This window comes from Ammospiza nelsoni, chromosome 3, assembly GCF_027579445.1.
Source record: "Ammospiza nelsoni isolate bAmmNel1 chromosome 3, bAmmNel1.pri, whole genome shotgun sequence".
In the NCBI taxonomy this organism is placed as follows: domain Eukaryota; kingdom Metazoa; phylum Chordata; class Aves; order Passeriformes; family Passerellidae; genus Ammospiza; species Ammospiza nelsoni.
The window spans coordinates 40,091,974-40,117,166 of record NC_080635.1 but is presented as its reverse complement, the minus strand read 5'-3'; the positions used below and the strand labels follow the sequence as shown (position 1 = coordinate 40,117,166).

Below are 25,193 nucleotides of genomic sequence, written 5' to 3'. Positions count from 1 at the left end.
TAGTAGTGTCTCTTAGCAGACAGAAGGTTAGTGCAGAAGCAAGTGGATGAGTTCAATAGCCTGCAGTAATCTGGAAATCAATTTTAAATGCTTGTGATGGTCTCTTTGTGCTTTAAATATGACATGCATTCATATCACCCTACCACAAGCAGTTGGCACTGAATGAGCAGATCAAGACTGATGGATGAACTGTAAAGATTAAAGACTTTTAAGCCACAAATAACTGGAACAATTAACTTTCTCTGTTTAAATCTATCTTTACTATAGTACATGTGGAGAATATTTGCTGTCTTTTGACAATATAGAATATCACTCTGAAATTTTGTGATGTTTATGAGAAACTACAGTGTTAATTTAGAACAACCTGTTCCCCACAGTTGATGCAATATGGTTAAAACCTGTAACAAGATCAGGCAAATGGTGTTCCCCAAACATAACAAAAAACTAACTGCCTTAAAATCCAAATAAATTATTATAGTATAATTTTATATATTTATATAAATATTATTTATAATTTTCTATATAAATATATATTTTTATATATAATAAATATATGTTTAAATGTATATTTTATATATAAAATATATCTTTTATATAAATATATATATTTATATAGAAGTTTATAAATAATATATTAATATTATAATATTAATAGTGCATTAATAGTGCACTAATCCTATGAACCACAGGAAGACCTTACAGAAATAGATTTCAAACATGAGTGATACTTTTGCAAAAAAAAGAGATATCTAAGACTTTAATTTGAAATGAGATCTCAAATTATAATTAAGCTTTTAAAAGCTAGTGAAAATTAGACCACAAAATCTTGAATTTTTACATTACCAAGGCCTGGAGCTGAGTGGCAACTTGTGAACTAACTGGCTTTACACAGCTTCTTAAAATCTATGAGATGTACACTGAGAGATGGTGCAAAATTCTAATGACAGAGGAAGGAAGGAAGGAAGGAAGGAAGGAAGGAAGGAAGGAAGGAAGGAAGGAAGGAAGGAAGGAAGGAAGGAAGGAAGGAAGGAAGGAAGGAAGGAAGGAAGGAAGGAAGGAAGGAAGGAAGGAAGGAAGGAAGGAAGGAAGGAAGGAAGGAAGGAAGGAAGGAAGGAAGGAAGGAAGGAAGGAAGGAAGGAAGGAAGGAAGGAAGGAAGGAAGGAAGGAAGGAAGGAAGGAAGGAAGGAAGGAAGGAAGGAAGGAAGGAAGGAAGGAATTTATCAAATGACAAGTATAAATTCTGTTCCTAATAATGCCTAGTGAGTGTTAAAGGTGTTTTTACAGGGAAAACACCACCCCAATCCTCAGCTTCAAGATGGTGAATATTAGCAATTCCCAGAAGAACTATTTTTGCTGAACCTAAACACTGTGGATTACATCTAGTGAGACTTTTTCCAGCTCTGTGACAAACACTGCTGTAGCAGCCTCCTTGAAGAATGATGTGGCAGAAATTTGTGCAGAGCAGCCACTCAGTATGGAAGTGCTGCATAGCAAACCCCATCAGGGCACCCTCCTGCAAAGTGACAGTCCCTCTTTTAGACCAAGGAGCATTAAATAAGCCTACACTGCTGGAAGCTTGCATCATGCTCCCAGGAGGTTGTTGTGTGGGTCTGACCAACCCAGCCTAAGGAAGGAGCTGACCGGGTTCCCTACGACCCTGATCTTAGCAAGCACTGGGATCACAGGGTTTCCATGTGATGCAGAGATGGTGCTCCCACTGCCTCCTCCTGAGCTTTCAGAGAAAATAAAGAACTGCTTTCAGTAGGTTGTAAAAATGTACTTCTGCACAGCCTTCAAGAAGGACAACCTGAACAAGAAATCAGCACCAAAGTCACAGAGTGGGGGTCACAGTAAGGGCATTGATCTATTCCACATAACTTCTTGGCTTGGATTTGTTGAACTTCCTGCTATGTGTGAGAAGTTTGGTTTCCACTCTGCAAGGGCTAAACACTCCCTCTGTGTGCACGGCAGACACTGCTGTCCAGCCCAGGTGCCAAGGATCAGTGGCTTTTGGATAGAGTATTTAACTTATACAGCACTTGGTGTGAAAAACAAGATATCTCCTGTAAAAAACAAGACAGCTGTAGTGAACTGAAGATGTAGCATCACCAGCTAACATTAATGTTTATTGGAAAGATCAATACCTGTGTAAGGATGAATTCAGACATCTGTGAGACACAACTTTTTAAATCTTTCTAATAAGAAAATATCCTCTCTACATAGTTTAGAGGTTTTCTATAACCACCCAATTCAATTTGGTACATGCATATTTGGGTACATGAGGAAAGTGCATCCGTTCTTCTATAAGTATACACACTTTTTTTTGTCTGTTAGGCCTTGTGCAAACCTAAATGACTCTGAGTCCTGAATGACTTTTTAGAAGCCCACTATGACCTATTGCTTATTTCACTTTGATCCCAGTAGCTTTGGAAAGGACTTTGGCATGTTTACCTTCCAGTTACTCATCATGTATGCCCATGGTTTGTTTATACACTGTAGCATACTGAAATGTCCCCCTTTTCTTTTACTCAAGGAAATAGGCCAAAGGTGATTTCAGGGTCCCTGTTTGGATATGCATCGCCAATTCAGAGACCTTTGGCTTCCTCTGGTAAGTCAGGGACATCTTAGAGACCATCTTGCTCTCCCATTTCTCCAGTGAGCATGAGAAATGTCAGTCCATTGAGAGAAAAACTGACCTGAAGTTTAAAAAAGCTGAGGATACTGTAATTATACTGAAGTGAGCCCCGGTGTAATCACGCATTTCTGTCTCAAACATTATAATCTACTTTTTTTTTTCCTAGAACAATATTTATGTTCAGTTTCCACTGGCAGTAGTTTAGGTGGTTGTTCTTTAACTGGGGAAGGGCTTAAAGAGGAGAAAAACACAGAACTGTACTTTTCTGTCAGGGACAATCCCCTGCTCCTGGCCATGCTCCAGCCTCACTTAGGTTGTTTAGACCCAGAAGAGCAAAGGTTCCAGGAAAGAGCATACAGTAAGTTAATTTATTAGTAGCAAACCATGCCAGAAACCTGTATTTTTTATCATTTTCTACTAAATTTAAACTATATGCAGCTCAATAAAGATCCATGAGTCCTGAAGAAAAGATTAGATAGCTGAAATGATTGCCATTATTCACTACTGTCTCAGCTTTGATACCTCACTTTCTGCCATCAGTCAGAACCCTGACTCCTTTTCCTTATAATCAGTGGGATGTTTGTATTGGTTAAAGCACTTCAGGAAGACATACAAATCTTGGGAGAAAATCAGTGACAAAATTTCTTCATAAAGCACAAGTGTTTCAGCACACAGATTGCTAAACAGCAATGGAGGAAGCAAATCTCCTCCTAACCTGAGAAGGCCATGTCACATCACTGATAGTCCCTCCTCAGAAACTGGAAAATTTTAAAAAGAGAATAGAAAAGTATTTTTTCCTTGTTTTTTTACTCCTGTTGGATTCATCATCAAGGCAGGTTTTCCAGGATGTGAAAACAAACTCTGCTTTGCAGCCCAGTTTGGCACCTGCTAGGAGGAACAGCCTGCTGAGAGAGCATCACCAGCCCTCCCATTCTGCTCCTCTGGACATGATAATTACAGCAATGAAGTGATTTTTATGTCATTTATCTCTAGCAGAAGTTTTCCCAGCTGAGTGAAGGAGGTGAATTTTCAAGGCAATTTTACAAGAAAAGGCTCTCTTACCCCAGCTGACCTGATTTAGGAGTATAAAGTACAGAGTGCACCTGACTGAGTAAGCAGCCCTCATTACTTCCTTCCCAAACACAAGTTAATCCTCCACAATTCCTTCAAGGATACCAGTAATGCAGTGGTGTGGTAGTAGAAACAACAGTTTGGTGCTTCTTCTCACAGAGAAGTGGGCACATGACTATTAAAAATGACCAATTATTGTAACAACTTCTTTACTTAAGAGAATTTTATGCCTTAAAAACAAAGACGCTTTAAAGGTCCGTTTATTGCATAGTAATCAACATACCCATGTAGCCCAGTACCTGTATGTACATTACCAACTGCAAGTAGAAACAATTTGTGAATAAACCCATTAATCAGACTTTTCCCTATGTTTAAAAACCTGATTTCTTCTAAACAACCCTAGCAATATAGCTTTATGTTTAAAATTTGAATCTAAAATTATCTAATTTGAAGCAATATTATTTATAAGTAAACTGCAAGATGAAGTTCAGCCCAGAAAATGCCTTTAAAACACGTAGTATCAGTCTTCATGACAGTAAAACACACATCAATATAGCCATCACTGCTACATGTATTTCAGCAGGAAGTTGGCGTATAGGATTTCAGTTTCAGTTTTGTCTGTCTCTTTACCATGCTGACTGAGGACTAAAAGCAGTCTCATCATATAAAGGCCTCATCCTCCAGCTGCCTGAAAGTCCTGCTGCCCTGAATCTGTGCAGTGCTACTCATGCAGGGGGCCTCCTTCATCTACAGCTGGTTGACTTCTAGGGAAAAAAATCCCATGAGAAAACTTGCCCTTAGGAATAGCCGGGCTGTAAGTTTCAGCAGGGGAAGATACTGCGTGGTTTTTTTGTTTCAAGTTGGTTTGGGGTTTTCCCACCCCTCACACAAGGTTTGGAGCTGGCTGTGAGCCCAGCAGTGGGAAGCTGCCCCACCCTTGAGCAGGTGCCTCCAGTACTCTGGGCTGCTTCTCAGGCACTGAGAAAAAGAACAGCCTCACTACAAACCCAGCTGCCTCTCTGCCACACTGTTGTACTCTGCTTTCCTTGTCTATACCATTTTGGACATGAGAGCTTTTCACAGCACAGGACTAGCTGTTTCCCATGCACGTGTGTAATAGACCAGAGCCTTGAGCTTGTGTGGTTTCTACCTACAGAGTTTATAATAACTCTGTATTAGTTAAGGAATAACTATGCTAATAAAAGTTTCAAGTGTCCAGCCCCACCCACCTGTAATCTAATCACGACAAACAGGTTCTTTTCATGTAAGGCAGGGGACAGCAGTGATAATTGCAACAACTGCCTGAAACGCTTGTCCTCTATGCTGACAAAATACTTTCATTTTTCGTTGTTATAGGTAGCATCCTTGCTTTAGTTCCTGCTGCCCAACTGTTGCTTGGCTTGCCTACAATCATTGTTAATCACAATAGCTGTGAATTTGCCAATATTTGTCTTGGCAACCCAAATTTTTTCCAGATCCATTCTGCACATTTTTTACTTTTTACCTCTTGACTCTGTGTATTGCAATGCCCACATCATAGTGTTCTTTTGGCCATTCATAGAGGAGAGTCTTTTTCTAATGATTTTGTAAGACCTATTGTCTTATTTGCCGGGCCTCAGCTGGAAATATATGTTTTATTTTGATGTTTCATCCTACTCCAGATCCTACTAAAACTACAGATCATGAAATGCATCTAGCTCCATAATGTGCTAATTTATCCTAATTGATCAGGCTTTACCCAGAAACTGGGAATCTCTCACATGATATATACTGGTTTTGTGCAATAGTGCTCTCCATGGTCAATCACAGTGAGAACTGTTACCTTCAGAAGCTGAAGTTATATTTTTCAGCACTAAGTGCTTCTGAATTTCAGAAAGTGTTTTTTTAAAAGAGGTATCAACTCTTCTTGGGTTGCTTCATTTTTAGGCATTTACTTCAGGTTTTTTTAGACTAATACTCAAGTCATATTTCTACTAGGATGCCTTAGCAAATGTGTCAGCACTGAACATGCATTTTACAGATGTTATTCATGATTTCTGTAACACAGACTCCCTTCTTAGCATTCTCAGGTGTTCAATCTGCTTAGTTACTGCTGTGTGCTCCACATGGAAGAAAACTGCTCAAGCATCCTGCCAGCATGTAGGGATAATGTATCCGTAATCAAAGATGCAAAGAGAAAGGCACATGGCACATCAAGCTGTGCTCTCACTTGGCTCAGTTTGAGATTGCAGCTGATTAAATGTCACAGTGGCTCCAGTCAATCTTGTGTACCTACCATGGGATTTCTGCCCACTCTAATGAACAGGTATTTCAGTACAAAGTCTAGGAAGACTGTCCAAGCAGTGTATCTTTTCTTCATATTTTTCTGCAACTTTGGAGGTACTACAGCAGGGAAATATTAACTCCTTCAGTCCTGAAGTCACAGTTTCTTCAACAGCTCATTTAATTGTTGTGCCCGTGTCTGTCAAACAACATTGCAAATAACTTTTTATTGCAATTCTTTTCACAGATGAGAAAGGGCACCACACTTACCCTCCCAAAAATATTTGTTAATAATTGTATTAGATACATCCTTTAGCACTGATTTTTATTGTCAAGCTTCACTACTGCATTAGCAGCACTAGTAGATTGCTCTGCAATGTCCATTACTGCCAGCCAGGTGGAACACCACCATACATGTGCCTGCAAAGGCAAGTCAAGAGGAAGACAGGAGATGCCTGAAAATGAGAAATATTGCAAGCTGCTTTACTCAGCAGCTGGATCTGAATCCACTGAGGTCAAGAAATACTGATTCCTGAGGTGCATTTCTGGGATGACAACAGGAAGTGCCATATGTCCCCTGCAGCTAGGAGGATTGTCCCTGCCACTCCCACACCCAGAAATGGGGAATGGGATATGGAGACTCCCTTCTGAGGGAGACGCAGCATACATTTGCTGAACAGACCAATCATCCAACAGCTCACCTTCTCAGTGGGCAAAATTTAGATACTACTAAATATTATTAAAGCTCATCCAGCCCTGACTTCCTTATGTATGTGTCCTGTGGGCAAAACCACCAGCCCTGGGTGCACTAGCACTGAAGACTTGGGGAGCCAGGAATGCTCTCCTGCACCCCCCCAGCTGCAGATAGCAGTTCAGGAGAGTGCAGACATGCTGGCAGCAAGGGATGAGGGGCTGCAGAACTGCTATCTACAGAAAGCCTCTGTTGTTAGAGTATCCCATGCAGAGTAACTGCTGCACAGTTTAGAGTCCATCAGACAAAAACCCGGAGGGGAACTCCAGCACAACAGCTTTCAAATCCAGCCAGGAAAAGTTGCAGCTTAATGACCAACAGTAACAAAAGTCAGTAAGTGAGTTAAAAATGTAGCAACCTGGCCGAAGTGTGAGGGAAAATAAGGAGAATAACTGGACAGCCAAATAAACTTCAGAATTATCTCCTTGCAAAGGTCAGAAGTACAAGGCTAACAAGAAACAAAAGAAAGCAATGAGAATGTCAGGAAGAAATTCCAGGAAATGCCAAGCAAGGTATTTGTGAAGATAATCTAAGGGATAAAACATTGCAGAGGTCCTGTCTGTTTGAAAACCAAACCAGCTACAATTACTTGCTCTGATTAAAAGAAACACAGGAGCCATCCTTCCACTTACATGGCTTGTCTTATTCACAAGCACATAATGACCTAAAAATTAAAAGGGGACAAGTAAGTAGCCAAAAGGACATATGAAGAGATGAAAATAAAGAAATAGTGCCAGCTTGCAGACAGAATCAGAATCAGCCTGAATAACAGAATCAGAAAGGTTGAGCTATGAAATCAGTTTTAACTATCATGGGACATAAAAGACAAATAAAAGACTTTCATAAAAGCATTAGAAAATAAAATGAGACAAAGGAAGTTGCAGTCATTCAATAATGCAGAAAGAGTCCATGACAGATAAAAGCAGAAGTGTGGTACTAATAACCCAAAATACGTATGAATTTAGCATGAAAAAATAGGAAGAAGCATAGTTCAGACTAGGAAAAAAAAAACAGGTGGAATATATTTTAGGAAAAAAATGTGTGGCAAACTAATGAAACTTGCTCTGAAATCCACCAGGCCCTCACAAAAGCAATTTGAAATTATCAGCTTGAGATGATTAGTGATTTTCCTCCAGGTCATGGAAGGACAGACAGGGCAGTCCCACACTGGAGAAGAGCACATGTCTGAAAAGAAAAACTCAGCAAATTATAAGTAAAAAAACAAAACAAAACAAAACAAAACAAAACAAACAAACAAACAAAAAAAACCCCAAACCTAAACAAAACAAAACAAACCAAAACACACCACAAAGAAAAACCTGTTTCAACAATTTATTAAACTACGAGTTAATGTTCATTCAGGGAACAACATGCTCAAAAGTACACTTAACATGGACTTCTCAAGAGCAACCCATGTCAAATCCAATCTAATTTCTCTATTGAACAGGGTAAAAGGGGTAAAAGAAAAGCGATGGATACATTAAGGGAATCTTTCGTACAGTTTTTGATATCCTTTTAAAAAGCTTAAAAAGTATGCAAATAAAAGCTCTATAAATTCATACAGAACAAAAGCAAACTTCAAATCCTTGCTAGCTGGTTTTGTTGTGTAACTGGTAGAGCCTGTCATGTGGGACTGATTTCTTCTGGACACGTTTCAGGTTAATGATTTTTCCATTAACTGCTTTGAAAACAAAATGTAAAGTGAGATACTCTCAAAATTGGAGAAGAGTACTCCACTGCTGGTAAGGCTTTGACTGAGACATGGTGACCCTTGGCTATGCCTTAAGAAAGCTAAACACAAATGGAGTAGGCAAAAGGTTAAAAAATGTAATAGACACAGCCTGTGGGAAAAGGCTAAGAGAACTTGTTTACTCCAGGAAGAAAAAATGCCTCCCAATATAGACAGATTATTGTTTTGCTCCCTACATGGAGTTAAGAAAAAAAAAATACAAATTTTCAGTAAAGGAGAATAAGACTACATTTTAGCCTTATTATGTAAGGCTAAAAGTTAGTTCTATAACTGTAGCTGTAATATTACTGACTGAACCTGGCCATGTAAGATATGTGAAATCATACCACATGAGGATTGTTTGAACATACAGGACTGATTTCTACACAGCTTCTTTGTGTCAGTGGATGCCAAATCAACTGGAATAAATGATTCCTTGAGATCTCATTCAGATTCACAGTCCTACTTTTAAATAGGAGTCTAAGTAGTCTACAGAAGTATGCTGGGCTCCATTTTGGCTTTTCATAATGCAATATGCCAAAGGGATTAAAATTCTTTCACTCACACAGCAAAGCGAGGCGTTGTTGCGGGGTGTCATGTCATATGCTGAATATATATAGAAGAAGGAGAGGTTACCCAATGCTCTTCCTCAAACCTGCTCCTCTCTAAGCAAGCAATGAGGCAGAACGTGTGAAGAGGAGCTTTTTGTTGGGACTTTTTGGTACAGTTTTTGAGCATTTTGGGTTTGGTGTCTCATGGTGAGGTTTTTTTTCTGTTGTTTTCATGTTTTCGTGTTTGTTTTGTTTTAACCTGAATTCCTGCAGGGAAGAGGGGAAACAGAAGGAAACAATGCAGCCACGGCACTGAGGGCTTCTTGCACAGTGTAGCTGTGCCCCAGGCTGCACTCTCAACCCAGCTCTGGACCTTAAAAACTGAGGCTGCAAGTCTTTGGAAAGCACAGGAGATAACCATCCATTTTCACTATCTCTAGTGCACTGAGCAAAGACATAAGAATTTGTTTGTATGGCCCATATTTTCTTGAGATAGCATTAGCAAGGTTAGAGTTTATCTTCTACATAAGTAACCTCTGCTCAGGTATGAAATAGAAAGTGCTGGTCAGAGATGGGATCTTAGACCATTCCAATTAAAATTATCGAAGTACTTGTCACAGAATCACACGATAGCTGGGGTTGGAAGGGACCTCTGGAGATCATTTAGTCCAGCTCCCCTGCCAAGGCAGGGTCACCCAGAGCAGGTGACACAGGGACGCGTCCAGGTGGGTTTGGAATGTTTCCAGACAGGAAAACGCCACGTCCTGCCAGCTCAGTCCGTCCCGGAGCTCTGCCGCCCTCACCGTGTCACCTCCTCCCTCCCGCCCCCATTCCGCCTCCGCGCCCCATTTTCCCCTCACGCCGCGCTCGCGCCACCGGGGGCGGAGCTCCACGCCCCGCGAGGGGCGGCGCACGCCAATGGGGAGCCACCTGCCACGGCCCCGCAGCCAATCGCGGCCCGCGGAGCCGCCGCGCGACGCATCCCCGCGTGCTGCGAAAGAACGCCGGCAGCTCGGCCCACGGCGACCCCTCCTCGCCGCGCTTTGCGACGCTCTGCCCCCTCCTCACGGCGCGTTGCTTTACGGCCCCTGCCTTTCCCCCTGCCCGTGACGGTCTCCGCGGGCCGGGCGCGCGCGGGGGGCGGGGCCGCCGCAGCCAATGGGCGGTGAGAGCGCCGCGGTGACGGGGCGGGGCGAGGTGGGGGGGCACGCGCAGTGCCGTAAAGCGGGCGGCGGGCGGCGCGCGGGGCAGTTGTCACCGGCGGCGGCGGCGGCGTCGTCGTCAGGCGGCCGGGCCAGGCGGGCGATCGAGGGACACCGCACTGCCGCCGAGACGCCATGGCGGCGGCGCTGGGCCGCAAGGCCGTGGACTATGTGCGCAGCAAGGAGTTCAGGGACTATCTGATGAGGTAAGCGCGGCGCGGGAGGCGTCATCGCCGAGCCCACCGCCCTGCCCGGTCGGACGGTAGGGAGCAGCGTTCGGTCCCCGAACCCCTCAGCTTCCCGCAGCCTCGGGGCGCCCCGGACGGTTGGCACCGGCTGACCCCTAGCGAGGTCGCTCTCGCCGGCGGCTGGCCGGGGGGAAGGCAGCGAGCAGCCGGCCCGGGGGTGTCGTGCGTGTCCCGTCGTTCCCCTTGTCTCGCCCGTCGTCACCTCGGCCCCGGGGGCAGTCGGGGCTGTCGCTGTCCCGCCCCGGCCCGAGCAAACCGGCCTTGACCTTGAAGTGACGCGGCGCGCTTCGAAGCTGCCGCGGCAGCTGCGCCCCTCCGTGACCTTCCCGTCCCGGCTGCGACAGCCGCCAGGGCCGCCCCGCCGCGGGCAGGCGCTCGCTGCGGCACAGGAGCCCGGCACCGGGACAGCCTGACACAAGGGCAGAGAGTGCTCCGCTCTGCCTTTGGCAAAAGCGAGCCTGATCGCAGATACAGTCTGAAGATCGGGTATTTGAATCTCTGAGTACGTGTAAATAGGTGTCTCTTTGCAGACTCCCGCTGTCGTGGGAGCGTGGCTTAAGTCATTCCCGGACAGCTCAGTGCTTGTGTCAAGCCTTGTCTTGCGTGAGGGATGTGGCAGTCTGCACTGCAACTATAAGACTGCCTTAAAGAACAGTTTTGGCATACTTAAATCTTGTGAACCACTGTGCAGGAACAGTCTCGGGTAGGCAGGCTGAAGTTTCTCCAGCTGACAGGCTGTTTGACGAACTAAACAAATAAAAATGGGCTCTTCTAATAAAGGTGGTTGAGCAACCTTTCGCTGTAGCTGTTGCTTGCTGTTTTGCCTACATCTATTGCACCTTGTGTTTGATGTTGAGCAAGCATGTAGGAGGACATCTGTTTATCTGAGAAATGTAGTCTTGGCTCAAGTAGCAGGAGGTGGTATAAGACTGCGTGGATGAGGGATTATAATGTAAAGCCTTAGACTTCAGGAGGATAGACTTAGATTAGATATTAGGAATAAGTGCTTTATCGTGGGCATGGTGAAGCACTGGAAAGTTTGCTCAATTTGTTTGGCATTCACAAAATCAAAATCCACAGAAACAGTGGGGCAAAAATATGAGAAACACGAGAACAACCTTGAAGCAAAACAAAACTCCAGAGCAGGCTTCTGTGATTCCTTTTGAAAGTCTTGAGGAAGCCATGTAAGCTTGATAGATGCATATGAGTGTTAACATTTAATTGATTGTAACACTATTCATGTGAACCATGTAAATAGCCATTAAACTAGTAATCTGCTTCATAATTAGAAGAACAAACATCCAGGTGAGATAACAGGTGCTTCCTAATGTCACAGTCACTGGAAATATCTCTATCCTTGCCCAAGACTGAGAAGTTTAAAAAAAAAAAAAAACTTTCAGATGTGTTTCACCCAGTTTTCAAACAAGCTGTGTATGTGGCTGTATCTCAGTAAAGAGAGCATGCCACAGGTTTCTGCCATTGTGGATGGAGTGTGTTTTGCCTTGCTATAACCAAGGTACCTGCTTAATTTGTACTCCTGTTACTGGGTGTGTCATGAAGAGCCAAAGCCAGTTGCTCCATCTGCTCTGGCCTTTCAGCATTGTTTCTTGCTCACTAGGAGATGAGTGTCTAAGTTATTGGCTTTTTGTTGTGTTTAAAATTTAAATAGCTGTCCATAAAGACTTGTTTGTCTTCTGCATGAGAAGAATTGGAGAGCTATCTTTTTGCATTTCTTCCTGAAGGTGATTTCTTCCCCAGACAACAGGACTCTAGCCTGAAAAAAAAAGTCCTTTCTTTGCTCATGGAGAAAAGGTGTCCCAAAAGCTCTGAGATTGTGGAGTCTGTTCCAAAAATCAGCATCTAACCACTGCAGGGAATCAAGGCTTTATAAACATGAAACTTGTTTGTCAGAATTAATGAATTAAGGTGCTGTTTGGGATACTGGTGATAGGCTTTGACCTCAATAGAATGACTTAGGTTACCCAAAGTGGTGGATTAAGTGCTCCATTATTATGGCTCGGGGCAATCAAAAACTTGAAGACATCTTTTGGAATAAGTAGCTTCAATTTCAGCTTCATAACCTGCAAACATGAAAGCAAGCAAAATGATTGCATGCTGCTTTGCTCAGGTGGATATGTCTGGCATTAGAATTGCATTATATCATGGGTTGGCTTTTAGATCTTGCACAAAGAAGCAGGAGAAGTTGCTTTTAAAACTGTCATTAAAATTAATTGTTCTGCCAGTTTCACATCTGGCTTTTCTCTAGAGGTGATTAATAGGGATCTGAATAACTGTAAATCTTATAAATACAAATTTACCCTAACTGCATCCTAATGCTTCAAAATGAGCATAGTAAGAACATAAGCTGTAGGTAGACTTTTCCTGCTTGTAAAATGCAGCAGTAATGTTATTTAAAACTAGCTGATTATCATATTAAAGCCTGGCAGCTCTAGGTACTGTGAACCTGAAGTTGCTTTTTTTCTCCAGATTCTAAAAATGACATCTGTCACTATACTCATATTATCCAAGCCAATAATAGTAGGCAACTGCATCCTCTTATTTCCTATCCTATTGATTTAAAACATCTTCTGAGAAACATCTAATAAAACAGCTTCCCTCCTCTTTTAAGACACAACACATCATTCTAGACAAGCTGTCATCTTCTAGTGGTGGAAGCCTAAATTGCTTTGATCACATAATGAATTGCAAGGAATGCAAAAATCTCCTGGTAACAGGACAAGAGGCATGGACATTGCAGGGTGCTGAGGCACTTCTGAAATGTCTCTTCCTGATGACTCAGCAATGCAAATGTTAATAGAGAGGGCTTTGAAATAGAGGTAGTGCATTCCCTGGAAAGCCTGAGCACTTAAACTGATGTGAGCTGTCTAGGAATTCTCTTTTAATTTAAACTTCAGAGGAGGTAGCATCGGTAATAGAACCAAAATTAGCTGATCTTCAGTTGTCTTTAGTAGATCTTTAAACATGAGGACGTAAAAACTTTAAAATAAAAAGTTCTCTGTGATGAGTGCTAGAAACTGAAGGACACACACCTGCTTGCCTTGTGTGCTCTGAGAACTGAACAATCTGCCCTTTTGCAGAAGGGTAGTGCCCCTTCCACTTAGGGGATGGCAGTATGGGGAAAACACATGGTCACAGTTCTCCTATACTTGCGGAATGGTCCCTGGCCTACTAATATTCTTATTGCCAGAGTGAGGAAAATACATGCAAAAATTTTAGAGAACTAAATCTTTCCCACTGTAGTCTTTTTGGAATGAACTTAGTAGTGATACAAGGTATTGTCTGGGTTCCTCTTGTCTTGTCTAGACATTTATACACAAAACTGATACTTGGAATCTGAGTAAGTCCAACAGTTGCTGTTCACAGTTCTGAAAACATTAGTTCAATGTTTTCTTTGTCAAGGACTGAATTTAGTTCTTGGAAACTACTAATTTGGAATGGAGTCACTTCAGAAATAGATGCATGCACATGGGGCAGTATCCTCGCTATTGGATGTGGTGCATGTGTTGCAACTCTCTTGGCTGCAGAGCTTTGGGGCTGGATTCCTGTTTCCTGGGAGAGTCTATGTGCCCTTGGTTTGCCCTCTTCTGTAAGGATGTTTTCCACTCTCATGTGATTGTAAGGATAACCTTGTAAGACCTTAGCCAGAGCTGTCTACTCTGTTAAAGTAGTATCAGTTTGATTCTATTTTAGGCTTTCGCTTCCCCGGAAACAACTTACACTTTAAAACTTAAGGCTGACTTCTGTTGGCACAAACCGTGGTGACAGAAGACACGTCTGAACTTGTTAAGGTTTTATGAAGAAATTTAAGTTTACATTTGTCTTGTGAACTTCAGTCAACTGTTGCTGCAGGTCAGTTAAAGAGAAAACAAACAACAAGTGGTTAGACTAGTCAAGGGCATTGAAACAAAGCACCTTGAACCAGCTTGTAGTGAAGCCTCACTGAAACACACATCCTTTGTGATTTCCTGAGTAGACCTGACTGTTCCCTTACCATAGGTATTTATAAAATGGCCATCTAAGAACATGGAAATCATGGTGAGGGAAGTGATGGTTACAAAGTGTTCTGCAACTCAGGCTTTCTATTAGCCTACCTATTTCTCATAAGAAGTGCCTTCTTGTAAGTCATAAATCACAACTAAGTCTTGTCAGTACCTTTATTAGAAAGAAGGTGTTTAAAAGTTAGTAAGCTTTTGTTAACAGCAAACAATATTAAATGTATGCTGTAGTCTATCTTTTGTGCATAGATAATTAAGTTATTACCTAAATTGGTACCTAGATTATCACTGAAATGAACACCATACATGACAGAAGCGTAATTGCATATATCACTGAGAATGTGTTATAGCTCATGTTTGGTACAGCCACAGTTGGCCCAAATTTAGTGACAGGAAGATATCTGGCAGTCTTTGGTTTGACCTACTTACAGAGGTATACAGAGAATTCCAAGCAACTTCAAAGCTTTCACTGAAGAATTTTAGCTGTTTAGCTTTGCCATTACAAAGCTTGATGTCTTTTGGCATCATTTAAAGTCGTTGGGGTGGGATCTTGGGTGCTCTGAAGGGTTGAATGTCTTCCACTGACCATAATGGGATTTTATGTAGCTGGGGAAAAGAGCAGCAAACACTTGTCACAGTGATAGCTCTTGTGGGAAATGGGACTTTTTAAACACCAATGCATTATTTAAAGTTAATGCCATGACAGCTTCCTGACTTGTGCCTATTTTCTATTTGTGGTATGCTTTTGTTGATGTAGATTATGAAAGAAACTCATGTGTTGGTTTTTTTCTTCTTTCTTTCATGTGCTTTTTGAATGGAAAACGATGATGGTGCACTTGAACAGTACGGTAAGAAAAGGGAGGGGATTTCTGACTTCACATTCTTCCTAACTTCAATAACTTGCTGTCTTTTTCCCTTAGTACTGTTATGTACTGCTTGTCTGCACTCGAAAGGCATAATACAAACCTCCAGGAGTGAGGCACTAGGAATATTTAGTTGCAAGTCTGAGGCTAAGATGACCAAGTCATCTTCAGAATGTCTTAAATTCAAGGGGCTTTGTCTTTTCCATGCTCTTTTGCTAAGGAGATCAGAGCAGTGTGAAACCCTTTATTCTACGTAACAGCAATACTGTTACATAACCAGACTACCTGGCTTATCTCTAACAGCCTTCAGGCCAGACAATAAATGTACAAAATAACTCATCTTGCACTCTTCTTCTGTCCTGGACCCTTTCAGTTTGCCCCTGAAACTGGAAGTGGGAATTTTATGCCTGTTGTACTGTGAATTGTAATGCTATGGAAGAGTGGCTCTTCTACCTAGACAAAAGACCAACTTAGGGATGTATTTTTATTTTTGTGAGACTTCAAAGGGCTGCCTGCCTGGAGACCGTAAAGCCTGATAGCCATCTCAAGGTTCCAGATAAAACTCCTTGTCAGCAGAGAAAAGCTACTGCTGCACTACTTTTGTTTACTGATGATTCTTCAGCTTGCACAGCCTGGATTTGAATGGTCCAAAATCTATGATGTATTATTTGGTTATGTTCTAATGGCAGTTGATTAAGTAAAAATACCAAATTGATTTAATTTACTTTTCAAAACAGTAGTTGTCAGTCATATTCTTCAAAACTGCAACTGTTTCAGAGATTCAATAAAAAAGCTTATTTTTCATAAACTGCAGTTGTTCAAATGAGACCCCTAAAATGACTAGAAAACCATCACCAAGTACAGGTAGTGTCCCTCCATTTGAAGTTTGCTTTGGTGTGGTGGTACATTTTATTTACCATGTAGTCATGTAACTCTCCTCAGTTGTGCCATGTTACCTCTGATGCACTTGAGAGGCTTTAACCACTGCAGATGTCAGTTTTCCTATCACTAGGAATATAGCACACAAATGCTTTTACTCTGATCTTCAGAATACTGTTATATATCTGAATTTGCAGAAATACTATTGCACTGAAATTGAACTATTGTGTGTGTAACTTAAACTCACTTTTTTCTATTTAAGTTTCTTCTATTGCAACTGCAGGAAGCAAGTGTGGCTTTTAGTCTGGCTGCACTGTTACAAGGAAGACTGGCAAGATTATCTTAGAATGAAAATTGCAAAAAATTTAAATAATAATAATATAATTCCTGATAACTCCAAATCATTAAACATGTTATAGTTACAGGAAGTGTCCAAAGAATGGATATAGCTGGTATCTGCAAAGCTTTTTCTTGTGAGGTGCATCTCTTTTGTTGTATCTGGCCAAGTTACTTCTGAGAATGAGTTTCTACTTAGAAGAAGCTGAGGCAAATACTGTGTGCATCTTGTGTGGAAAGAATTCTGGTGAAGCCTTTTTGCTCATAACAGAAGCAGAAATTGAACTTAAGTCATTATTTTGCTCAGTTTAGAGTCTTAGATAATTCTCATCAAAATAAACTTGTCAGTTTTTCTGATTTGATCCTTTGCACTTCTTGTCTCTATTCTATCTGTGTACACACCTGTTGCTAACTGCTCTCCTCTGACATTTGTTGAATTACTGAGTTTTAAGTGATCACCAAATAGTTTCAGCAATTGCAGGTGTAGCTCAGGGTAAAGTTCGCTTTGCTTGCTGGCCCCATCCTATCAAGGAGAGGGTGTAAGCACTCACAAGATGCTCACTGAGCTTTTCTTCATCCTCAGCATTAAATGAAAACACCTTCAGTTCTTCACTGCATCAAGTCCTTACATTTTCATTATATTTTTGAGTAGCCTTAATTGAAAGAGAGAAATGCTATTTCTCTGTGCAGAAGTGAGCTATAAATCTGACAATACCAATCAGATGGTTAATGACTGCTAAACCATAATTCTATTTCAGTGGCTCTAGATAGTTCCTCTCTGATCTGAAAGAAGATCCAGAGTAGGTTCCTTTACCTTTCCTTCTGAAGAGTAGATGCCACTAAAAGAAAGGTTTAATTTCTCTCTTACATTAAAAATATAGTCTGTATTTTCTTGGAATTTTACCAATAACCCTCCCTTCTAGTTTTGTGTGACCAAGAAAAAAACAGTAAGACTACTGCAGGTGATTTTTGTTTCTGTTTAACTTGATATTTGTTTTCCCTCTTCACAGCACTTTTGGGGGCCAGTTGCCAACTGGGGTCTTCCTGTTGCTGCTTTTAATGACATGAAGAAATCGCCAGAAATTATTAGTGGCAGAATGACATTTGGTAAGACCTGAGACAAACTTCTTGTTAGGAAAGTGACTCCAGAACACAATTTCTGTCATTTAATCAGTGATATGTTATTAGTTGTATGCAAATTTGTGATCAAAGCAGATGTAGATATCAAATATCTTGTTACATAACTTTAGATGCCATTTAAATTGAAGTACTGAAAAACTGCAGGGCTTTTTTTGGAAAGCTTTCCACTAATTTGGGAGGGAAGAGTGAGGCAGTTCTTGACCCTTAGCAGTTTTCAAGACCAGATTGTCTCCTGAAGTGTAACTTGTATTATCTTAAGCTATTGCACACACTTGTTCAAAATGTATCTCTGCTCAGTTTTATTCTTTGTATAAAGAACAATGATCCTTTGTGGTTAGTGTGAGATTTAAGTATTTATCAGCACTGACAAAGTGAAGAAATGGTTATGATTGGTCAGGGTGCAAGAAGCAGCAAAGAAAGCTTTAACTCCTTGCAAAGTAGTTGTCTATAGGAGACTATTGTGACTCTTAATGAAAAATTATTTTTAAATGCAATAATAAGCAATATTTTTCCACCTCTCTGTAGAACATGTATAGTTTTTGCCTAGATGTCTGTCTCTATGTTCAAATTATTTTCTAGGATTAGAAGTCTCGCAGTTTTAATTTATTAGTTTAACTTTGGCATTATATCTCTTCCTTAATTCACTTAACTTAATTCTGAGTATTTCTTCTTCCCACAAGCAAAATACATTTGGCTTAAGAAATTTTATAGTCCCATTATCATTAGGCTCTGCTTAGAGTAATTCAGTCCCTTAATCAGCTTCCTTGAGACAGAAGAATAGTTTAAATAGTCTCCAGTACAGCAAAACTGTTTTGCAAATAGTGTTTTGGAGGCAGCTACCCAGCTCAGCAGTGTTGAGACACTTTTTAAAATTTTTGCAGGTATATATAGTTTGTGTGTACAGAAGCAGGGGGATGAAAAAAGAATATTTGTACTTTTAAAAAGTCTGTTTTCCTTGAACAATTAATTTACCAATTTTTCTTTAAGCCTGTCAGAACGTTACAAAACTAGGGAATTCTTGGGTTGTAGTTTCCTATATTTAAATTATGGTAGGAGAGCAGATCAAAATAGTTTCTCATCTTTCCGGAAAGCAGATAACAAAGCTTCATGTTTCTGAATGTTCATGATTCCCTGGACAATGAAAGCTCCTGATCTTAAAATGTACCCAGAAAGAACTCTATTTAAGTGATTAGTGTCTTTAAAAATACTTTGTCTTAGAAATTGTCAGAATAGTAGTATATGACAGACTATGGCTCATTGAGGTAAACTCCTATTTTCTGGCTGAGGTAATTTAGATAATAAACTAATAAGACTTCAGTTGCATCCCAGGATAGTGTATGAGTAAAATGAATTTTTATGGAAAGCTGCAGCCATGTAGATTTTTTTGTGTAGTAGAAGTGAGCACTGTTTTGTCTTCTTGCATTGGATCCTCAAAGTTTGTAGGGTGGTTGGAAAACTCATAAGCAGCAAGAAATCTTCTGCCTGTCATTACATTTTACTAGTAGGAAAATTGTGACTCAACAAAATGCAGATATTTACAGTCTCTTAACAAGATCTGTCATCCTTTGCAGCACTGTGTTGTTACTCCTTGACTTTCATGAGATTTGCCTACAAAGTGCAGCCAAGAAACTGGCTTCTTTTTGCATGCCACTTCACTAATGAAATTGCACAACTTATTCAAGGAGGACGACTGATCAAATACAGGCAAGTCACATTTTTAAATGGGGAAGTCATAAACTGATGGCTCCTGGAATACTCTGTTAGTCATTTTTAATTGGGGTGCAAAGCTCTGCATGGTTTCTGAACTTGTTTGACTTCATTACCTTTTGCAAACCTGTTAACAAGCTTGTCAGTAGGCAGAACTTTCTACTTTGCACCTCCTTTGAACCTTCTGAGGTCTGTACACAGAGAAGGCAGGAAGCCCTTGAGGTCGTGAGGGAGTGCAGACAGGGCCTTCAGCAGCTGCTGGCTATTTTGGGGTTTTTTGTGCAGTCTGTTGGTAACTAATTCCTGAGATGGAAAACATCCATAAAACTGTGAAGGAGGTGTACATCTGGAAGAGAAGTCACACAAAACCTATCAGAGCTGACTGTTCATACATGAGGTGGAGCCAACTGAGTGTGCCTGGGGAGCAGACTGTGATCAGTGTCACACTCTGGTTGTGTAGCAAGCAGTGCAGACACTGCCCCAAGCAATCTTGGTGATCAGGATTATGGCTTTTCTCTCTTCTGCCCCAGGAAACTACTGTGGAGCAATAGAGAACGAAACCTTCTGAAATGTAAATTAAAAAATGAGACTGGTCAGTAACTTATGCAGAGACACGTCTACTTGCAGTTTTGCACCAACAGCAATTGTATTTCAATATTCACTCTTACAAAAGCTGTTTTTCTTTTGGCAGGCTGGAGAAAAAGAACTAAATATATTACTTGAAATGAGCCAGGGAATGTATTCATCCTGAATGACAACCAAGGAAGACATGCCATCTACAGTTGCTGTGACAATTACAGTGGGGATGAAACAGAAACACCCATTATGAATATGACCCCACCAAGAATTCTTCTAATAATATTTTTATCTTGCCTTTTAAAAAGTACATTCAGTGATGTAAACCATTACATTTAAAGTCTTGCTGCCTTACTGATCTTTAATAACTACCCTTTTAATAAAACATTAGCCACCCAAATAACAAGCAATATTTGAACACCAACTTTTTTATCTAACAGTGTACAAAAGTGGCCCATGATGGTTTGACAAAACTCATTTTAAAATCAACATGAACAGAGGTCAGTAAACAGAACTGTAGGTGGTATCATTGTTTGTATTAACATATTCTTAAAAGCCATTTAACTTGAGTGCATTCATTCCTATTCTATTTTTTTTTAACTTAAGCAGTGGCTTGCTGATCTACAAGAACAAATGTGTAGATAGGCAGCCTGAGGTGAGCAGCCATCCCCCTTCCCTCACTGCATGCCTTTTCTCAGTAAAGAGACTTCATTAACATCCATTTTTATGTCGCACACTATTTAAAGAAGGCTTGGGAAAACAAAAGCATAGCACTGAATGAAGGAAGGCAACAAAGCCTGATACTGTTCTTTAAGAAGTTCTAAGTGGATTTTATTTTTTCCTACTGTTTGAGTTATTCTAGATGTATGTAATTCTTACACAGGCAAAAACTGAACTTGTTTGGAGTCTAAGATCTGAAAGATGCCAAGTGCCTTTCAGTAGTTTTTGACTTCATTGTGAGAGTGGTTTTTCTGCATGATCTGCCTGAAAGTTACATTGCTGTAAAGGTAAAATTGACAAAGAATGTGAGAACATATGTTCAGATTTTTTTTCAGTGCAGTGTTTTTGAACAATAAACATATTCCAAATGGCAATAAAACTCTTGAATACCTGGAAAAGTTTTGTTTTTCATACTGTGGTAACAGACCCAAAAGTGAAATTTTATTATGGAGTGTCACTTTATTACTGCAACATCATCAAATCAGGCCGAAAAAGTAAATGGTATGTACTGAATTTAGGTAAGTGTCCTGTGGATCCCAGTACCTAAAACTTCTTCCCCAGCAGCAAAAAGTGTGTGTGTGTACTTAGACTTAGTAGTTCTAGTGTGATAGGCAGGGTTGAATTCAGAGCTGTCATATAACTAAAGTCAGTATTAGCTATTGTCTTGTAATTAGAGCAAGTCTTAATTGACCATCTTCTAATTCTATTGTGACGGTAACTTTTTTTGATGGACATAGATGCAAATAGGGCACATCTGCTGGATGGCTAAAACTGGTACTGCCTGCTGCTTCTTGCTTTAGAAAACTTACTGCAAAAAGCTGCCCCTTCAGTACTGCTGTTTTGTCACAAAAGTAGTCATCTCCCTATCTCCTGGAATAGAAGCACCATTAGACTTCTGTACAAATGAGTAGTGAGACACAAGCAGATAAGGACAGCTGATTATTTTGGCACCTTATAGTTATTATATTACTTCTGGAGGGAAAAATAAGCTACAACTGAGTTTGATCTTCATTGGTGTGAAATGTTTTATGCTGCTCTTGCATGAAGCTTGCAGTGCAGGCTGTACTCTACCCTCACCTGCTTTGATCAATGTTCATAAGCTCTGATTGTCTTAGCTCCTTTACCCAGAGGATACCATTTGCAGGAGTCCCTTCTCTCATTTTCCTGGTAGTTGCACCATACTTTATTTCCTTCTATCTCTCTCCTTCTTTCTTCCTCTTATCCATTCACTGTGATAAGGCTCAAATTCTTTCATACTGAACTAGAGCAAGAGTGAATTGCAGGTGGAAAGTGGGCTTTACCCTGCTTTAATTAGATGTTAAACCAGGGATGCTTCCTGCAGCCCATACAAACTTAGAAAAGGGGGAGGGTGGCAACAAACAATTTTTTGTGGGACTTGAAGGGACCTGGCCCTGTTTGGGAAGGGAAATCCAGTGTGGGCTGGATTTCTACTGCCTGTCAGTCTGCCTAGTGACAAAACTAGTTTATATGGGCAGAGTGCCACCAAGTGGCTCTGGCCTGTGTCAATCAAAGCATTAATTGTCAAGCTGTTTACATACCATTTCTTTGTTTAAAGGTGCTGGGTGTAAGGGGATCAGTGCAATATTATTAAAAGGAGTTCTTGAAATAATTAATTCTAGGATTAGTCAGCACCCTACTCCTTGGACACAAAACACTGAAACACACTGGCATATGGCTGTTTTAGGATGGGGCTGCTTGGGATAATCCAAAGAGGAGAACAATAGCTTAAAGAGGACCGGAGATGGTGTATTCTTGAGTTTGAAAACCTTAATGGTGCTTCCTTTTGTTCTTTTCTTACTCCCCTCAGGTAGCACTGGATGAAAGAATGGGGCTATGTTAGTTTCACTGATTAATTATAAGTTAGAGCTCAGTATTTGCTTTGGATTTATAAGATTATAGGGCTTGTCTGTACTTGCTATTGTTCTGAAATACTTGCTCGGTTTTAATTTCACAGCTTGCTTTAATAACAACTTTCATCTGTAGGACATGTCCTGTCACTAGAAACCTGTGCTGCTTTGCTCCCAGGCACTGGCCTGTGTGTTCTGCTTCTGTTCCACCACAGTGAGCTGGGAACCACGTGGCCTTTCCTCTCTTGCTGCAGTGGTTACTGCTATAGCAACAGCTGCTGTCTTCTTTCATGTCTTCAGACAGAAAAGAATTTCTCATCTTTCTGAGCAAGTCCTGCTACACTGCTGGTAAGGAATGCAAGGCCCTTAGGAATTCAAGTGGGAGAGAGTACCAGCTAAGCTCTCAGTCTGTCCCTTCCCCCTTTCTCCCCAGTTTGAGCTGGAGATATCTTCAGTCACTTTGGAAAGGGAAGACTTAAGACTAACTGACTATGGCATCAAATTAGCTCACAATCTCTTCTGCTATTGCAAGATTGAGTGTCCTTGATCTGGAAGCTTGATGATTTATGATTCAAATGTGGAAATAATTTGGTAGCATGGTAATTACATGACAGAAAGCAATAACCACAATTGTGTGGTGAGAAGAGAGGGAATTACTTTGCAAGGATTCTTTAATGAATGTAATGATGTAATAACACCTACTGATAGTGAATTTTGTTCAACCTCACACAACTGTCTCATGTTTTATAATCATTTTAGCCAATGCTGATGTATATGGGTGGTGGGGTTGTTTTGGGGGTTTTTGGAGTTTGTTTTTGTTTGGGGGTGTTTTTATTATTTTTGTTTTATTTTGGAGGATTTTTACTTCTAAGGCTTCTGTATAAAGTGAATGTTCCCTACTCTAAAACCAGCAGAAAAATCTCTTGGCCCCAATGCTACCAATGCAGCCTGCCAGCTCTCAGAGAAAACCCATTTATAGTAAAATGTAGTTCTCCACAGCATTGAGGGTTATCTTTTATTCTCCATACAAAGAACAATGGTGTCATCTGAGTAAGGACAGCACAGCAGAGAATTGGGTGGGGAAAGTCTCAGTAAGTTTAGAGACAGAGGAGGCAGTAAAAAAAGGAGAGTTTTCTCCTTGGGACCAAGACAGGTTTTGACATGGAAATAAAGTGCTTAGAAAATACAGTCCTAGACTAGGACAGACCAGTCTTATAACTACTCCAGTGTTTTCCCTGAGTTCTTGCATGAATGCTGATACAAACTCTGTTATGGTCAAACTAATATGTAGAGCATCAAACTACCAAATGCATTTATTTCAACTGTATGTGTTTCCAGTGAACATGAATCTGTATTACACTGGTATGGATGCAGACACAAGTAATTTCTTTACATGCCAGTTCTAAGAATGTGAAGGCACTTAAAAAGATCAGGAATAAAAATATGAGATAGAGACAAGTAATAAAATAACCTATTAGAGTAGTATGTTCATATCACTTAGTCCCAAGTCCTTAATGAATACAATGTTTCTTCATCCTCACCGCGACAGACTTCAAAGTTATCAATAGAATATAAAACAGTAATACAGGAAATATTCACAAGCACAGTTACCAGCTCTCTTAGGTTTTCTGCCTGTGTCTCACAGGGTACCTTGGTCCTATCTGCATTGGGGAAGAACAGTGCTCACTGCCTGATGCAATATGACTGCAGTTCTGCTTCTGCAGAGCTGGACTATTTCTGCTGCCAACTTACACAAAGGCTAAAAAGTTTGTTCTGATTAAGCAAGACATTGCTGCAAGTTTTACAATCTCTATAAAGTAGAAAGGCAATCAGTCTGGTGTTTAAATTTAGGCAATTTCTTTATTAATTGTGGAGAAATCTATCTCTCCTTGCCCAATCCCTTTCTGCTTTTGCAGATCTAATACCTACCAGTGCACTGCATTTAGTCACTGTGGTAACCACTTAAAAATAACCAGTGTCCATTGTATCAACTCAATAGCAGCCAGAAGGCAGATATATTGGTTTTCTGGATAACCTGCTCTGAGTGTCATCACTGGGGTCCTGCTCCTTCCAGATCATCGCCTCTCTTTATCACATGGTCTAAGCCTGACCATAATATTGCTTTCTTCTTTTCCTACTCTTCATCCTTTCCCTGTCTTCCCACCTTCTTTAACAGCAGGTTTCAAGTAACTATGGCAACAAGGCTAGGAATTTTACACTTATTCGTTTTGTCTGAAATCTGGGTCATGTCTTTCTCATTAAGTGAAACTTGTATGGAGATAACTGGTCCAAACCCAGTCTTTGTTGCAAGAGAAGGCAATGTCAGTTATGGCAGCACTTACATAGTGGCTATATTTGGTCCATTGTGTTAGGAAAATGTAAAGGTACAAAGTAAGCCACTTAAAATTTGGAAAGTATTTAATAATTTCAAAAGCATTTAGAACATAACTTACTCAGAGGAGAATCACTGCTGTAACTTGCTCTAACTGATGTTGATTTATAGGCTGATGGGAATAATTTCATAATCGTGTTTCTAGTCCTAAGGTATGTGTTAACTAAAGGAGTGCCTTCTCAGAGTGGTATCGAGTGATGTAGATTATATCAGTACCCTCTTTCAAGAGGAATTGTGGTAGTGTGAA

At 40.6% G+C, this 25,193-nt stretch overlaps 1 protein-coding gene across 1 annotated transcript; it reads left to right on the top strand.

The window, feature by feature from the left end:
* The first annotated feature begins 10,321 nt into the window (after positions 1 to 10,321).
* MPC1 (mitochondrial pyruvate carrier 1) lies at positions 10,322 to 21,084 on the top strand. The gene is made up of 5 exons (XM_059467939.1): positions 10,322 to 10,407; positions 15,310 to 15,313; positions 17,554 to 17,650; positions 19,255 to 19,387; positions 20,082 to 21,084. Exons 1-5 carry the CDS (start codon positions 10,337 to 10,339, stop codon positions 20,098 to 20,100), a joined length of 324 nt encoding a protein of 107 aa, XP_059323922.1. The 5' UTR covers positions 10,322 to 10,336; the 3' UTR covers positions 20,101 to 21,084.
* Positions 21,085 to 25,193: the final 4,109 nt, after the last annotated feature.

What these genes read in the sequence shown, in the direction of transcription:
- MPC1 (XM_059467939.1), top strand. Translation starts at nt 10,337, where the DNA reads ATGGCGGCGGCGCTGGGCCGCAAGGCCGTGGACTATGTGCGCAGCAAG. An exon ending in TAGTGGCAGAATGACATTTG is followed by an intron (nt 17,651 to 19,254) that starts GTAAGACCTGAG and finishes CATCCTTTGCAG; the next exon opens with CACTGTGTTGTTACTCCTTG.